Source organism: Armigeres subalbatus, chromosome 2 (assembly GCF_024139115.2).
Source record: "Armigeres subalbatus isolate Guangzhou_Male chromosome 2, GZ_Asu_2, whole genome shotgun sequence".
Lineage (NCBI taxonomy): Eukaryota > Metazoa > Arthropoda > Insecta > Diptera > Culicidae > Armigeres > Armigeres subalbatus.
The window spans coordinates 21,412,170-21,430,632 of NC_085140.1; the positions used below are offsets into that span (position 1 = coordinate 21,412,170).

At 40.5% G+C, this 18,463-nt stretch overlaps 2 protein-coding genes across 2 annotated transcripts in view; both read left to right on the forward strand.

Moving 5' to 3' along the window:
• Positions 1–860: 860 nt before the first annotated feature.
• LOC134214118 (conserved oligomeric Golgi complex subunit 6) lies at positions 861–3,876 on the forward strand. Its single transcript, XM_062693545.1, has 4 exons — positions 861–1,197; positions 1,842–2,735; positions 2,797–3,348; positions 3,407–3,876. The coding sequence occupies exons 1-4, from the start codon at positions 1,006–1,008 to the stop codon at positions 3,635–3,637; spliced, it is 1,869 nt and encodes a 622-aa protein (XP_062549529.1). The 5' UTR covers positions 861–1,005; the 3' UTR covers positions 3,638–3,876.
• Positions 3,877–8,980: 5,104 nt separating this feature from the next.
• Positions 8,981–18,463, forward strand: part of LOC134218148 (serine/threonine-protein kinase N) — a 320,062-nt gene continuing 310,579 nt past the window's right edge. The window contains exon 1 of the mRNA XM_062697031.1: positions 8,981–9,995. Within this exon, the coding sequence (XP_062553015.1) occupies positions 9,975–9,995 (21 nt within the window). The 5' untranslated portion in view covers positions 8,981–9,974. The remainder of the gene's footprint in view (positions 9,996–18,463) is intronic.

The window sequence follows — 18,463 nt, forward strand, 5'->3', positions numbered from 1 at the left end:
CGAAAATGATACCAGCAGAGAAATTCGGAGACGTAAAGTGGCTGGAAATCGTACATACTTTGGACTCCGCAAGACGCTCCGATCGAATAGAGTTCGCCGCCGTACCAAACTGACAATCTACAAAACGCTCATTAGACCGGTAGTCCTCTACGGACACGAGACCTGGACGATGCTCGTGGAGGACCAACGCGCACTCGGAGTTTTCGAAAGGAAAGTGCTGCGTACCATCTATGGTGGGGTGCAGATGGCGGACGGTACGTGGAGGAGGCGAATGAACCACGAGTTGCATCAGCTGCTGGGAGAACCATCCATCGTTCACACCGCGAAAATCGGACGACTGCGGTGGGCCGGGCACTTAGCCAGAATGTCGGACAATAACCCGGTGAAAATGGTTCTCGACAACGATCCGACGGGTACAAGAAGGCGAGGTGCGCAGCGGGCAAGGTGGATCGACCAGGTGGAAGATGACTTGCGGACTCTCCGTAGACTGCGTGGTTGGCGACGTGTAGCAATGGACCGAGCCGAATGGAGAAGACTCTTATATACCGCACAGGCCACTTCGGCCTTAGTCTGAATAAATAATAATAATACTTCCGAAATTAGATGTAACAGGGTGTAACGTATGAATTGTGAGAAAAATCCAACTTCATTAGCGGTTATTATTTCTTATTTGCACTGAATTGATAATATCATCTTTTCTGTTTCTTCTTCTTCATGCAACATTAGACTGCCAACTGCATCCAGAGAATCTGACAATATTGACAATATTGATTTTGCGTTCCAGTTGAAATGAAACCCCTCGACCGTGCTGAAAGTCAAATATTAAAGACTGCAGAATCCATATCCTGTCAAAATTGTGAAATTTTTGTGTTTGTTTATTTTGCGATTTGAAAAAAGTACACGACAGCGAAAAGTGATTTTTATCTATTTTCAACCAAAAATCAATTATTTTACTTTGCACAATCGTTAAAATAGCTGAAATTTGGTGGGAGAAGAATCATCATCATGACTGAGGACACACAAAAGGAAGATTACCTCCAGAAGCGGTTGAATAAGATCCTGGAAAACCGAATTGAAACCGACCGGGAAACATTGGATGCATTGGCAGATTTGTCGCAATTCTATACGGAAAATACATTGCAGTCGAGAAGAAATTTGCGAAGCCAGATCGAGCGAAGGAGCTTGGCTATCAACGAGGTATGGTATGGTTATTTTTAACAGTTTCAAGCAGATTTCAAGTTGCAAAGTTTTACGGAAAAGTATGTAAACATTGACGGTGAGTGTGGGGTAAAACAGAATATGTATAATCTTTTTGCCTTCCTCGTACCTACAACTATTTAGTTTGTATCGAAAGGCTATCATTTGACTCCAAAAACAAGCCATTAGAAATGGCTAGCTTCTGCCTATAATTCCTAGATCATAGTGATTTTTGTTAATTTGACATACAGTTAATTAAAGCCTAGTAAAAATATATTAATATAAGCAATTTAATTTAACAGTAGACAACTGTAAATGTACATAACAAATCCTCTCTTCCAAATTTTTGATGTAAACTACGTCTAAGGGGAAGACTCGGATACAGGGTGTAAAATGAAAATTTGTTTGTTAAAAATAAAAATAAATAAATACATAACAAATCCTTAGGAAGTATAACTCCTAAAAGTAACCTTCCTTGACCTGATCAAAAGTCTTGTACTAGCAGGCTATCGTTTTAATTAAAGCACCAATTACCTGATAACAAATTAAAAAAAAAGTCCAATTAAATTTTAATTTGTAATTTATCTTTTATTTTTGGAAAGTCAAGACCAATTAAAATTGCATCACTCGACATTCTCTTCCAGAACTTCTTATCATCGTTTCGTGAGGTGAAGCTGGCACTGGACGAAATCTGCGCAGACATCGCTGCCATAGGCCAGTCCGTCGAGGGAATGAAAACTCAATTAAGCAACACCGAAGCTCAACAGAAGGAGCTCATCCAGCAAGCTAACACCCTCCAGGAAGAAAACAATAAACTTTTGCTTCAGCAAAGGATAGCATCCGGATTTCTATCCCGTTTTCAGCTCTCAGTTGCCGAACATCAAACCCTGTATGGGGTGAACCGTGATGACCCGGTAACGGCTGAGTTCTTCAACGTTCTCGACCATGTGCAGATGATCCATTCCGATTGTAAAACTTTGCTTCAAAGTGGATATCAAACGGCCGCGTTGGACATTATGGAAGAGATGACCCTTCACCAGGAAGCCGCATTAGAGCGGCTCTATCGCTGGACCCAAAGTCATTGCCGCAATGTTGACGCGAATGAGATTGGCATGCTGGTAATCCAAGCAATGGCCAGGCTGCAAGAGAGACCGGTTCTGTTCAAATACGTGATCGATGAGTATTCCACGGCAAGGCGATCGGTCGTCGTCCGAAGCTTCATTGATGCGCTCACAGTGGGAGGTCCAAATGCAAAACCGATCGAGATGCTGGCCCACGATCCGAAGCGATACATTGGCGATATGTTTGCCTACATTCATCAAATTTTGCCTGTGGAGAGGGAGAATTTGCTGATGTTGGTTAAAATGTGCGATAAAGATATAACCGAGCAGATTCAGTTGGCGATGACGAACATTTCCGATGGAGTCTGTCACCCACTGAGGGTTCGTGTTGAGATGATTTTAAACACGGAGAAGGATACGATCGTTTTGTATTCTATTTCCAATTTGATGAGGTTTTATCAAAATATCATTAACAATGTAAGAAGTTGTTTTTGATCCCTATGTAAAAATAATACTAATTACAACGGGTATTTTTCAGGTCGTTAAAGGTGGCCAACTGGAAACTTGCATCTCTGATTTGCAGACACATTCCGAGAATTCTTACATTAGTTCGTTAACCTTTCAGGTTAAACAACTCTTACAAGGTCCCAACGAGCATAAACTCGGGTTGGAGCCACCACAAACTGATCTGGTCCCGTCGCCCAGTGTCGCAAAGCTGCTAAACTTACTGAAGGAGATTCTTTCCGTTGCCAGCATGGTTGAAGGAAGTCAATCTGACATCTTGAAAATTGTGTCCTGCGTAATTGACCCACTTCTGCAGTCAATCCAAGAATCAGCTTCACATTTACCGACCACGGATATGGCAGTGTACTTGTTGAATTCGTTGTACCAAATTGAAAGCGTTCTCACCATTTACGAATACATGGAAGACCGCCTGGAAAGGCTCCAGGCTCAATCCGACGCCCAACTGGACACGCTGACGTCGGAGCAGGCGTCGTCGTTGGTAGCGAATCTAAACCTTGGCCCCATCTATACCGTACTGCAAAGCAGTGCTGCTCACATAGAGCAACGACATTTGCAAATGTTTATGGTAAGCACGTTTAATTTAAAAGAGTTTTACTTATACTAAATTTTATTATTTTTAATAGTCTAAATTGGACAGTTTTCTGGAGGTGCCCGAAATATTGCTTCTGCCGCAGGTCAACCTGCTGTTGAGTGGAAACCATCGGGCAACTGTGCAGAAGCGTTCCTTCAATGTGATTGTCGCAATCTATAAACAAATTTACGACCGCATTCACGATCCCAGCAGCGGATACGAACGACCGGAAGTGGTGTTTTCGAAAACACCCGAGCAAGTAGCGGAGCTACTGTGTGGTTGAGTCAAGCCACGCTGCAAATGGACGCCTAAAAAAGAACTGTAAATGTGTTAATGTATACACTGCGTATAAGTTGATCATATGTGAGGGGAATAAACACTTCAGTAAAGTTCGTCCTTTTATTGAATTCGTTTGAAGTTTGAAAAAAAAACTCATGAGGTATGATGTGTATAATTATTGTTTCATTCGGTTACTTTTGCCATCATTTCATTCAAAATTGCTCAAAACTACTATTAAAATTTGTGTGTGTGTATCTGTGTATCTTCAATCTAACCCCCACTGTCCGGCAGTGGTATTATGGAAGAAAGCTGTCTTTAATAAAGTCAGCTTTAGCCCGGGAGTTAGAAGGTGTTAGCTCTACTGCAGCTCCAGTGACCCATTTCAGACTGCCTGGTAACTCACGTCCAGTCCGAGGTCACTTTCACTTGCAATAAGCCCCGCCTGTTTATGCTACCATTATCAATTGGATAATGGATCCATAAACAAACTTCCGGATTTTTAAATCCAGCGCGTATTTAGTTTTTGAATCATATTAAAACATATTGAAACAATCTCACCAAATTGATCCAATTCCGTATAAATGAACTGAGGAAGAGCAGATTACAACTAGTGTCCACGAACAAACCACTACTCTTCCAGCGCTATTCCGATCAATTCTTTATTGATCCATATTTTCCTGGTATTTTCACAAATTCATACATGTTTTCACCAAATTCATCCCCGTATTCAAACTACACAAACGATTTCGCGCACTCAAATAAGAATACACTTGAGAAAAGTCACCAAACTCGTAAATCTCAAACTTCAGATAACTTAAACTTTTTTCTTCTAGTACAAATGCAAAAAATACACATCAGCCGAATCTATTTCTTGCGGAAACGAACAAAAACCGTGACAGCAAATTTAAAAGCAACCGTCCGCGCGCATGGCTTGCTGCGATCTGCTTAAAACTACTATTAAAATTTAAAACAAAAATCGAAAAGTGCTGTTTTTTTAATATTGGCCCGATTTTGAACGAACATCGGGTGAATTTTTGACGTGCAATTTCGTAACGCTAATAACGCTTGCTGAGTAAAGTAATTGGAGCTGTCACTTTTCTTTACGGACAAATTAGGCTTTCTGCGAGCGTACGCACACGCACATTTCACTCACACTTTTACTCAGTTTGTTTGCAACCACGAGCAGCTGTCACGGCAAAATCAAATGGGATTGTTTGCAACCACGAACCGTGCGTTCGTGTTGGTGAGAAATGTCGGCGAGACCCTAATATTCCGTACCATTTTTCCGTAAGGTAAAAGTGACATTACTCCCATACTGCATCAGCTGTCAAAAGGTAAAGTAAAGCGAAAATTGGACTTTTTCAACCCTCTACCCCCTGTGTCACACTTTTTGTATGAAGCTTCTGAACATTTTGTATGAATCGTCACACTTCATTAACCCCCCCCCCCTCCCCTCTAAGCGTTACGTAATTTGTGGACGTTCCCGAATTACGAAAAGTCAAAATTTTCCGTAAACTCAGCGTACTAGGCTTATAAGCTTTAACTTACAATGTTCTAAAAACTCAGATGTGAATATGTGCATTATATGTGGAAGATTTTGATTTAATAAATGTATTTATTAAAGGTAACTTTTTTCCCTTTGATGGGACCCGAACCCACGACCCTCAGTACACTAGACTGGTGCTTTAACTGGTGCTAACTAAGCTTCGAAGGACCTGAGGTCGGGTCTGAGCTCAACGACCGACTGGCAAATAGCACACACTACCGCATTGTGCGGAGCTATATGTAAATCTGACAGCACTGCTACTAAAGCTTGACATTATGTGTGGCCCCTTGATGCGTTACGTTTGCCGACGTCACATCGAGCATACATTCACTCGTCAAATGCGCGCGGCTTTCGAGTGCTAGCAGTTGAAAAGGTAAGACCGTATGGACGTTGATGCGTGACTGGGCGATTCCTAGGAATTTGAGGCACACACTCACTTGATCAGTACAATTGCTGATAAAGAATGTGTGTAGTCACCAGACATTCTAAATACTCATGCTCCTTTAATGTGAACGTGTACTATCAGTGAAGCTGAATAAGCGAAACACGTACTTTTAAAAGAACTTTTGGTTACTTGGGGGAGGTCCTTCGTAGTTTAGTTGATTAAAGCACCAGTCTAGCGTACTGAGGGTCGTGGGTTCGAGTCCCATGGAAGGGAAAATGGTTACCTCCCATCCATTTTTCAAATCAAAATCTTCCACATAATGTGCATATTTACATCTGAGTTTTCAAAACATTGTAAATTAATGTCCAAGTCGGGTAGTTTAAAATAGGTGTCGGAGTTTCTTTTTTTATTTAACTAAAACCACTAATTTTCCGTTTCTTTCATTTGTTTTTTTTTTTGCACGAACAACAAACAACACTACACTTCATAACATCTGTCTCAAAACTGACTCTCTGAACCTGACCTTCGCTGAGGCGAACCGAATGTTATGCTGTCTCTTTTTAACGCTGCTGTTTGAGAAGCTCCAAGCTAAACTTGATGATACACGGTAATGATTTTCCAAGCAAGTTAAATTTATAATAGATTTCAAGAGAATTCATGAATTAATTGAAATTTATTTTATTTTCAATCTAATACAACTATTTCCTACAATAGGCAATTAACTTTGAATGAACTGAAGTTAAGTCTAATGGCAGAAAATTTGTTTCGTTGCAGAAAGAATGAGAATTATCTCAGGTAAAGGGGTTTCAACAAATGTCATCTTTCAGTCTCTCATTCGTCTTTATGCAACATGAAATCATCCTAATGTTACATTTAGACAGGCAAGTGACTTGAGAAGACAAGAATCCCGAGGTTATAAAGTTGTATTTAGTATATCATTAATGTGCGAAATAAGAAATGAAATTTGATGCATTTTTTCGAACAGGATTTTATTGAAGTTCACGTTGTTGATATTATTGTGGATTTACTTGACCAATGGATTCGAAGGTCGGTTCACTTGCCAATTTCAAGCGTTCCCTTTTCTAGCAAGGTTTGCCAAACTCAATAAATGTTTGGTAGATTACCTTGTTTTTTGCTCCTTGTCTATCAAAACAGATGTCAAAACATCGGAAAAAGAAAGAGAAGTCCGAGGGAAACAGCAAAAAGCACGTGACAGACTTGTCAGTTTTGACAGATTTTACTATGAAAACGGGTGTGAAGGTGAAAACGGCGATTTCAACGACCGTTCAAGGAGCGACTATTTCGAACGGTCGGGTCCAATAGGGAAATCCATGTACAATATTATAAATTCAGTACACTCAGAATAATCTGCACGTAATACATATGTGTACACTAATAGATTGTGAACAGCTGACTTCACACTTGTGATTCATTTGTTTGGCTAATAAAAATCGTGTTTCGCTAATGAAAAGTATGTGCAGCTGCTGATGTTATATATTACACTATTTAGTTTTAAGTGCGTCCAGGGATAGGGGATAGCTATGTGCGCACATATAAATCTTAAAATAAAAATTTATGGATTTTCGCCGATAAATATGTGCGGATTATCCTCAGTGTAGAAAACCGAATTATAGCCGCTATCGAAATTGGATTTATCTCACAATCCATACGTTAAACCTAATTTCGGAAGTGGTGCGCTGTATAGCACATCACCAAATGAAAACAGCGCACCACTTTCGAAGTTAGGTTTAACGTATGGATTGTGAGAAAAATCCAACTTTGTTAGCGGCTATAACTCGGCTTTGCACAGAATTGATAATATGTCTTTTTCAAATGATACGCGAGAAATAGCTGATTTTGTGACGTTCAAACGGGCTTACCAAAATCCCCTTACATGTGATGTTCACAATGCATGTGTCAAAGTTGCAACATGAAGAGCTGTCAACAATTTGTTTATTTTATGCGTTCAGTGCGGCCTGTCAAAATTTCATGTGCGCGAAGTATGGATGTGTGTGCTCTCGGTTCTCTCATGTCGAGTGTTCGTTTCCACGAACACATTGACACAACCCGTTATATTTTCGTGTTTCCCCGCATTCAAAGCAAAACCGGCAGAAATATCGACAATATTTTTTCGCATCAATTTCCGACCTGTACCCGTGCTAAAGCGCGGTGTCATACAAAAAATATATAGTCGCGCCGCCACCAAACCGGACCACGCGATTGAGCACTCGCGATGCGACGCGAGTCGCGACAATTCGAATTATGTCATTAGTAGTGTGCATCATGCACGCATGGATCGCGAATCGACAATCTTAACCTTGAATTAAAATATGTTTTTGTCAGTATAGACATAGATGGTATAACCATCAATATATAAGAATAAGGGTGCCCGGGACATCCTGGCTAAGATCTGCCATAATTTCGTTTTTCCATTCACTTCTTCTATATCCAGCTTTCCACGCTCGGTAATGGCGGCTTGTCGGTGTGTAAAAATCAATCGGTCACTGTACTTTTTGACACTAGCTGGAGGAAAACTCACTGGCGAAAAGGCCTTTTTCCCTTCCCCTCGCCCAGGAACACCAGTGGGCTTTCCTCCAGCTAGTGTCAAACAGTACAGTGACCGATTGATTTTTACACACCTACAAGCCGCCATTACCGAGCGTGGAAAGCTGGATAATAATTTGAAGTAACAGATACCTACGTATTCTGTTTTCTACTTTTATTATCGACTGAAAATGTTTTCAAGTAGAAAGCTTCGGCCAAATATTCAGTTCTTACTTGATCCATATAAAGACTCCAGTGGCCTAGCCACGGGGTTTTTTTGGGCAAAAATTTTTAGAACAATTTTTTTTTGAACAAAAAAATTGTTCAGAAAACTCCCCCCAGACCAATTTTCTGGCTACGCCACTGAAAGACTCAATCCATGTAAAGGCAAGCAATACTGCCGTAATCTGAAAAAGTGACGTATACGCCATTTTCCATTTTTGTGTTAACGTTTTGTTAACGAGTGTTAACGAGTACTACTCATCGAGCTCTTTAACAGAAAAATGGAAAACATGCATGTTGTAAAATACCTGTTACGTCACTTTTCCAGATTACGGCAGAATAGGTGTATACTATAATAGTAAAATAGTATTACTATATTATTAAAAAGATTATCGTACAAACGTTAATGTCTAGACACTATAGAGAATATCTAGAGCTGTACGCTTGAGGGAGAATATAGGAGAAATTATAAGCAGAATGTAAACAGAACACAGTGATGTACATTTCAATACCTTGGTCAATAGTCATCAATAATTTGAATTATTGTCATTCTTCCCTCGTGTGTAAGGTAAATAACCGCGCATCGACCGCACGAACATCATCAACCGAGCGTTGCTCAATTCGCGAAGTGACTCAAACAACATCGGCGAAGTTGGTCTGGCTTCTGGCATCGGACTTTCGGTTCGTCGGTCGAGTAGTTTCCTCACCAGTGTCGTTTTGTGCTCTACTCATCTGTTTATCGGTGTGTGGATTTTTCTTGTACATGGATTTCCGGAGTGTTTTTGGAATCGTTTCGTTCCGAAATATTCGCGTGTGCAATCAAATTCGCAATAACAACGGTAGGAAGGAGTGTGCTGCCTAGGAATTCCGAATCGAAACCGTAGGAATTTCCGTTTTCTTGTCCGGAGCGGACAGGTTCCGTCGATCGGTTTGTGCTTGTGGTGGTGGTTGCCGTCGTTGTCGTAGCGACAGACACGTTGATTGTTGACGACTGCTTCTGGCTGGATCGCGAACGGTGCGAGCGAGGGGTGTGTCAACGTTCGGGAACGGACGAAAGGAGGAAGTTCCATGTCCGCGATCTTCTCCACCGAGCAAGTGGATGTTAGTTTGAAAACGCGAATTTATTATTGGATCTTTTACGCTGAAAACGGCGATTTTTCCGTTTGTAGAAACCTATTTTGAGCGGTGTGAGTGTGCGCAATCATGCGTAAACAATAGTCGCGTCAGAAAATTTCAGTGTTTGGGGCCCTGTCGGACGGATTGTGCTGCGATTAACTTCTGGGCCAAAAAAAGTACGATCTGCGATCGAAGTTTCCGAGTGTGTTGTTTATTGATAAATTTTCGAGGTGAAGATTCTTTCGCCCACGACCGTGGAGGGTGTTATTAGTTTGTGAGGTACCGAAAGCAAAGGCACCGAAAAAAGCAATACCTGTTGCGATTCGAAGAGGATCTTTTTTTTTCGTGAACGTCCGTCGACGGGCAAAGGAATTTCGCGTTTGTATCTTTTTCCGAGTGAATGAGTGAGTGAGCGAGAAGGCAAAGGAATTTAGTGCCCCGAGACCAAACAGCAGCAGGGAAGCAGCTTCAGCGGAGCGTATACGTAAAAAGAGGAACGACGAAGCGGAACTACTCGCCGAACTCAAAATGGCGGAATCATATTATCAGGTACGATCGCGACTCAATTGGACTGCATATTGTGGGAGGCCCGCAAAATAATAACAACCCAAGGCTGGCGGTAGCGATATTTTGTTTTGTTGGCTCATCATCACGCAAAGTGGCGATCGTGATCGATTTGTGAATGATGATGGTTGACGGATTGGTACGCTGTTGCACCGAGGGAAGATGACAGATCGTTCGTTGATCTCGGAAGTTTTGATTTGGCAGCATCAGAATTAGTTATTTCACATAACGTTGGTGTCCGTTAGTGACTAGATCTGTTGGTTGAAACTTGGATATAAACTAATTGCCTAGAGCGTTGTTATAGGTTGTTTGTTACCAAAGCACGAAAGGTTTATAAAGAGGAAACAGTAGTGTCATGTCCAGTTGGTAATTAGCGACCTAATTTCCGTTTTCCTCTTGATGGTTTCAGATGCTTGTATACCAAACCAACCAACAGTTGGTCTAATTACTCCGTCTGTAAATGAGTTTCCTGTATATTGGTTGAACTGTAGTCATCTTGTGAATCGAAGATAATATCTTCTTGAGTCAGTCTCAATTCGGCTGATAATTTATCATACTTTTTGCCTTTCTCGTATACAAAGTATACGTAAAGGCTATAGGATCACTCAAAAACCAAATTTTTGATAGAAGGCTCGGAGACCCATAGTGTTATATACCAATCGACTCAGCTCGACGAATTGAGGTGATGTCTGTATGTATGTATGTATGTGTGTGTGTGTGTGTGTGTGTGTGTGTGTGTGTGTGTGTGTGTGTGTGTGTGTGTACAAAAATGTGAGACACACTTTTTGGTACTTAGTATTATTCGATTTGCTCGCAACAAGTTGCGTTCGACGCGGATTGCGGTCTAGTTGTTTCCTATTGAAAATTGGCCCGATCGGTCATTGCGTTCCAAAGTTATTGAAAAAACATTGTTTTTCTGCCAAGGGTCCCCCCTTGGGAAAAAAATTTAAAAACGAAAAAAAAATTTTTTTTCGAAGTTTGCAGCAATGCATTTAAATGACCGCAAATGCATATGAATTGATGGAAAAAGTAAAATCTATCCCCCTAAAGTGCTATTTCAACCTCTCTTATGTGTTTTTCTTATTTTTTAATGCGCGAGAAAGGCACCACCAACGCTAGGTGGATTGATCTGGGTTTTTTTATATACAATTATATACATTTTTAAAAGCAAATTAATTTGTTTGTAGAAAGGATATTATTTCCTATACATAATATTTAGTTTCAGTTTCTGTGCATTGTGCAATCATATTCTTTTGAGGTTTGCTAAATTATTGTATTTATGTCATCAGTCACGGGATTGGCGAGCTAAAGTGAAAAAACTTCAGAAATTACTGCTTCGTTGCTCATAAATGTATAGACCTAGGCTTATGCTTAGAGGTGTGCGCCGCCGCGCCACGCCGCCGCCGCCGACTGTTTTTGGCACGCCGCCGCCGCCGACATTTTTGCATCGGCGCGCCGCCGTTTAAAATTTGTCACGCCGCTGATCTGTAATTTTCACGCCGATTCAAATTTAAAGAAGTCCACAAAATTTTCAGTGGAAATTCCGAAGATTCAGTGGAACTTTCGTTTAATTTCCTGATAGATCTTTACAACATCACGTTGAAACTGAGAATGTTTCGTGAAGATGCCAATGATTTCCATTAAAATTTCATACAATTTATTGTTCAAATTTCGAAAAGCTCTCCGTAAAAACTAAGCAAAACTTCGTGTGAAAAATCGCGAAGGATTTTCCGTTGAAATTAAAAAAAAAATCTCATTGAAATTAAATTTTTGAATGGCAAAGAGTCGTTCGGCAGAAGTCCATTTGGTTGAAGGCCACAAGGCTGAAAGTTGTTTGGCCGAATATTTTGTTCAAACGAAAAGACTATTTGGTAGAAGTCTACCCAAGCAAAGCTTGAGAGAAAATCAATAACTTGTTTTAATGTTGTGAAATCATCGATTATGTTTACTTAATTTGATATCTTTTTGCTTATTTTAACGGTTAAAATAACAAACGTATAGCAGAAAAATCTTACTGTGAATCAAGTAAAAAACTATTCCTGCTGTCGATGAGAGCAAATCGAAAACTAATTTTGATACTGGTTTCCGATAACAAAATAAGTACACAGTTTGATGTCATATCATTCAATTTAGTAATCTCCAGCAATATTTGTAAACAAATCTTGAATCAATTTGATGTCAAAATCAAAATATGTTATTTGGCCGACAATGTCATTTGGTCGAATAGTTCCTTTGGCTGAAAAATCGGTTTGCGGAATAGCGTAATAGCCGAATATGCTCTTTGGTCGAAATGGACATTCGGTGGAAGTAGGTCATCTGGCCGAAACGATCGTTGGCTAAAATGCCGTTTAGCTGAAATGTTTTTTTTGACAGAATGGTCCATTTGGCCGACATCTAGCCAAGCACCATTTAACGTTTAACGGAAACTGTTATCAGGTCAAAACCGAAAATGGTTTGACCGAAAATGTAGTTTGACTGAAAGCAAAAAAAAAATTTGGCCGGACTTGTAACAAGTTATTAGCCCTAACTGGTCATTTAGCTGAAAATGACGTTCGACTGAAAAAGTCGTTTGACCGAATATGGATCATTTGGCCAAAAGTGCCAGAATTGTCATTTGGCAGAAAAAGCCGTTTGGCCCAAGAATGCCCTTTCCGCAATCTTACTTACTAACTAACTTACTTACTTCTTTGAAAAGTGTCGTTTGGCTCAATTGATCATTCTCCCAAAAAGACGATCAGCCGAATAGGTCATTTGACAGAAAATTCCATTTGGCCGGAATGGTTGTTTTGCAGAAAAGACATTTCCGGTCCAAATGACCATTCCTACCAAACAGCATTTTCGGTTAAATGATCTATTCGGTTAAACGATTTTTTCGGCCAAATTAACATTTCGGCTGAATGCTCATTATGGCTGTATGCCGCTTTCGGTCATACTAAATTTTTGGTCAAACCATTTTCGACCTGATAACAGTTTTGGATAAACGTTCAATTCGGCTTAATGGGATTAGGTTAGATGACTTTTGACTTGAAGGCCAGTATCGACTTGAAAAGTAGAGGTTACGAAATTTCGTTCAAAGTCGTTTGATAAAAAGGCCTTTTCAACGTAAATGTCGTTAGGTCAAACCGATAGATATTTTTGACAAAATTACTAAATTAATTTTTAAATTTTATCCAACGTTTCGTTGCTCTTTGTTAAGTATGATGGGTGTTCAACAACTGCAAATTACCCGTTCATTTCAAATAAAAAGTAACGCTAAAAAAATTGTTTTTCAGAGCCCCCCACCCCCTCGTAACAATCTGTAACAATTTCCGGAACTGCCCCCACCCCTATGCGTAATGCGTAACAAACAATTTATTGAGAAAAAATTTTTTTTTTGTAGGATTTAAAACACGTTACATTAAATTATTATGCATTAGTATACTTTATGCTTTTTTAAACAAAATTAACATTTTTCAACATTTTTTTTTCTCTATACAATTAATTTGTCACGCGTAACAATATTCCGAAGGACATCCACCCCCCATATTTTGCATAATAAATTGTAACAAATATTAAACAACTCCTCACCCCCTATTGCGTTACGTTATATTTGAACAGACCCTTATTGACATTTGGCCGTATAACATGTAGGCCCAAACGATATTTTTGGCCAAATGACCCATTCTGTCAAACGACTATTTCGGCCAAACGGCCTTTTCGGGCTGATGACATATTCGGCCAAACGACCTGTTAGGGCAAACAACTTTTTCGGCCAATTTACCAGTTCGGCCGTATGTCGCTTTCGGCCAATGGAATTTACCAAGAATTTCTTTTGGACAATACACTAGTCGTTCAAGAACTGCAACATGTTTTCGTTTCGGTTAGCGAATGCCGTTCGATAAACGCGACGCATTCAGTACACCTGATTGTGCAGCGCAATGCAGATCATAGACTTTGACATCGTTTTGAAGCTCAGCTTATGTAACTATTGAATTGCAGTCTCTCGCAAAAATTCTTAAGAATATGCTGTTTTATCGTTGGCCATGCCAAACTCGCCATCCTAATTATTCTAGACTGGCAAAGTCAACCTGAAAACAATCATTCTACCAGCAACACTCTCCTGCAATTATGAAGATTTTGTGCAAATTTCGAAGAATACTAAACAGAAACTTTCTGTGAATTTCCGAAGATTTTCCTGTAAAAGTGAACAACAATTTTTCGTGAAAATTCTGAAGTGTCCCATTTTCTGGTGAAATTCCAAACAATTTTATTAAGAAATTCCAAATATTTCTCGAAACCTCAAAGTAGTTACCATGGAAAATACGAAAATAATTTCCAAATTTTAGAAAAACTTTTAGAATTTTCTGGAGAAGATCATTAGATTTTTCATGCGAAATTCAAAAGATTCTTCCTTTAATGTTTTGAAAATTTCCCAAAAATTGGAAAAAAAATTTAAAAAACGTAATAAAAAAATCACCACGCCGATTCACGCCGCCGCCGCCGCCGGCTAAAATGACTTTCGGCGTGACGCCGAAAACGCCGCCGCCGCCGACCAAAATTCTAACAAACGCCGCCGCCGATGAATATCGGACCGGCGCACACCTCTACTTATGCTACATATCCAGAAAACTAGGCTTTTTATGTTTGGTTTTTCTTTGGTAATCCATTCTGTAGTAAATTTAAATAGTAGTAGAAACCCTGAGCGTAATAGTTCATAATGATTTTGTTCGAAAAAACCTCCATGAATCGATGTTCTATGACTCGATGTTGACTCATGGAAGCAAATTATGCCATTTAAAAAAAATCTCGTTATTTCGATGAGTCGATGATCCCTTCAACATCGACTCATGGAGCACCTTCAGTTAGACTCGTCTGGAGTGTCGGACTGTGCTGAAAAGGCGCACGCTTCCGTTTGTACTCCGAAGATTGGGGGCGGTTTGTTTCAATTTTTTCTCCTGATGATTGTGATTCTAAAGCAATACAGCACACAATGAATTAATATTTGAGTTTTAAAAAGAGACATCAAATGATGCTGGTGGTGGCTGGCCCCATGATTACTTCCGGTCTTTTACTATACTTAGTATTGTAATAGTCAAGCATACGCCTTACATATGAGTAAGGGTGAGCGTGAAGAATTGTTATAGAATTGAAAAAGAAAACGAATGTTAAGACCAAGCGCCACTAGATGACTCCAAATGGGTCAGTATATACAACTAGTATAACTTTTTTTCCACGCACCAATTTCAGGATAGTTAGTTTCCACGCACTAAATACTTGGAAGGCGCAAGAGAGGGTTTAAACTCTGCGTCATATGGCATTTGTTCTCCGATTAGTGCGTTACTATGCTAATAGCAGTTTCGGGGCAGTTGGAATCAAGTTTTGATTACTAAAGTTGATTTGATTTATTAAATCCTGGCCACGTCAATTTGGCGATGATCGGTTCCTAGAAGTTATGCCTACCTCCGTTCTGCTTATGATCTTTAGTATTGGGGTCGTCAGTACTTTTACCACAGAGAACAGCCGTTTTTCCTTAGGAATTTGGGCATAAACTGTGCTCCCAAACTCACATCTGGTCGTTTATTGAATAACATTCCGTATGGAGTCTTGTTTTCCACAAGTCCATTCATTGGGCATCTATTTAGGCCGATACAAATATTAAATTTATTTTATGTTCGACAGCTCTTGGAAGGTACGAGGGGGGGGGGGGATAAAAAAAGAAAACGAAAAAAAGTCCAAAATGCAAATATTCCGTGGAAAATTTTAAATATTAATGGAAAATGATAGCAAAGAACGTTTTGAGAAAACAGAGAATATGAATATTTGTATCATATTTTTATCCAGTAGCGAATTTAACATAAAATTTTATATGAATAAATATATAATGAAACTTATTTCTGAAGAAATTATAGTTTTGGTTTGGAAAAGTGCTGAAGTTTTTGCATAGGTTCGGAATTGCAGACTTCCCGGGCTATATGTACGGAAAATATAAGTGAAGTCTGAAATAGAATCGGTGGAACACGTCATATCAGCATGCTCACGTTCCTAAAATGATTGGAATGCCCGTATACAGAATGGAGGATGCTAAATTCACCCATGCAAGAAAAATGCGGGGTCATTGTGGCTCATGCACGGCGGTTGCTGCCTGGGCGCTTCCCAAGCCCCACACGATCTGAGATGTCTTCTCAGGTGTCTGGTTGCAGATTCTCCTTTAAATACCTTATTCCAAGCAAAGGTACGATACATTGAAAACAACCTCGCTTTGTTTTATGAAAAATAAAACATTTTTCCAAACAAGTTCAAAAATAAACTCTATTACTTAGTAAAAATAGCGATGGGTATTGTTACATTGTTAAATAGGCTTACGGCACTGGGATTGGGTTACTTCTCAAGTCTGATTCCCTCGACTTCGTTTATTTCTCTATTAGGTTTTCGTCGTCAGGATATCTCATCTCTGCTGCGATGTCCTGTCAGATTCCTGTCCAGCGCTTGCTTGCAGATTTCGTCTATACTCTTACGTTGTGTGAGGCCGGCCTACGTCCATTCACACTGTGGAGTTGCTGGTGATATTGGATTTCGATGGCATTGTCGATGGGGCCATCATTCGGGATCCAGTTGTGAGGCTACCAGGCCCAAGCTATAAAACGTAGACATCTGCTGATGCATACTTGCAAATCTATGTGAACTCTGCTAATACGCACAAGTCTCACTGGCGCATAACATCACAGATTTCACGTTAGAGTTGAGTATTCGAGGTTTGGTGCATTTCCTGGACCGATTGGATCTCCATGTTCTATGTTGATCTTGGTCCGCCACCCGACGTTGGCTGGCTTTGGTTTTCGACCTTCTCCACTGTTTGCCCGGCTACCGTCGAGTTGGAGTTTTTTATATACAGCGATTTGGTCTGGCTGACGTTGTTGAGTGGGAGTGTACAACCAGGTCATTTAGTGCACTCTACGTGGTAGAGCGCTGTTGCGTTGGTAGAACAGTATCACATTCTGAGTCGAGGTCGTTCGATTGCTCTATGGTGGTGGGCTGCTAGAGCAGCCCTTGATTTCGTCGATTACGATGAGCAACAACAACAGAGATACAATACATCTATCCTTGCTTCACTCTAGTGACTCCATTGCACAGGACTCTCGATTTTGTCTAGACCTTCCTGGAACGCCCAGTTTTTTTTTTGTGTTTCAGACCATCATCGAAGGCTTCTCCATGGCTAATGAACACCAAATTGAGGGACTCTTGATATTCAATGGCCTGCTCCATGATGAAGCAAAGCATGCCAGTATGGTTCTCATATAATCATCCGGGCCGAAATTCTGCCGGCTGCCGTCAGAGAATTGTCAACCTTTCCCTATATACCAATTAGGATAAATCGTCAAAACTTGAAGAAGTTGTTCTAAGTGGTCGAGCCAACGTTTAAGCTGATCAGTTGGATCGGTGAGTGACTGACTTGTCGTGTCTTTCTCTGGCATTCACCAATTTGACCTCGCTCCTCCAATCAGACTTCGTGAAATATCGTAGAGGAGGCGATTATCGCCGGTTGTCGCGGCTTTCCTCCCCTTGCATTGCACTGCACCCGTTTCTCTTGTCTGCTGGCAGCAGCGTTTGACTTACTTTTCATGAGCCGCTTTTAGTTGGGAGGATCAAGATTAATACACCACTAGGTGTTCCAATCTGCCAATTTCATGGAAGAGAAAAAGGCGGGGACGGTAAATTCATTTTCAAATGGCTCTGCCATACTAAAATCCAAGATGGCTGAATCGTGAATCTGGCAGATTGGAGAACCTAGTAGTGGGCAGGACTAGTATTTGGCGTCTCTGGAAATGGATCAGCTGAAAACGGAGACAATGCCTTCTAGAGTACTTAGTAAACGCAGGGCTAGCATCGCGTTTTACTATTTTCTTGCATTCCTCGGATTCAGCGGCTGGAGGAGAAGCTCGGGCAACGAATCAACATAGACCGACTAGAAGATCCAACTGTAAAGAGATCGTTCGTTGAAGAACTTGGAACTAGGGTAGTGCATGTTCCGGAAGGTATTGTACTGCCCATAAAAAATCTACTCGTCCGCTTATTTTTCGTCGCAACCAAAAATAAGCGCCAGATAGCTTAAGAAAAACATTCCTGCACCAAAAAAATCTAATTTGGTGGTGGTTTGTAGCGGTGAATGCTTTGATAGCACGTGCTATTTGTACTGCGGATACATTTTTCAGATCTGTGGAAGCCTTGAAAAATGATAACGAAAGTGTAGAAGAGAAGTGGGCGGCGAAGAATGCTTTTATCGAAACCGGCGAGAACAACTTGGGTGAGCTACGCATTAAACGAAAAGAATGGATTACAGATGTTACCCGGCGGAAGATTTAGGAGCGTAGAGTAGCAAAGGCTGAGAAACGGGAAGAACCTGAGGAGTAAATTACGAGTCCCGTCAACGGTATGTTTAACTGTAAGTGGGAGTTGGGCGCTGCTGCAGACAGGAC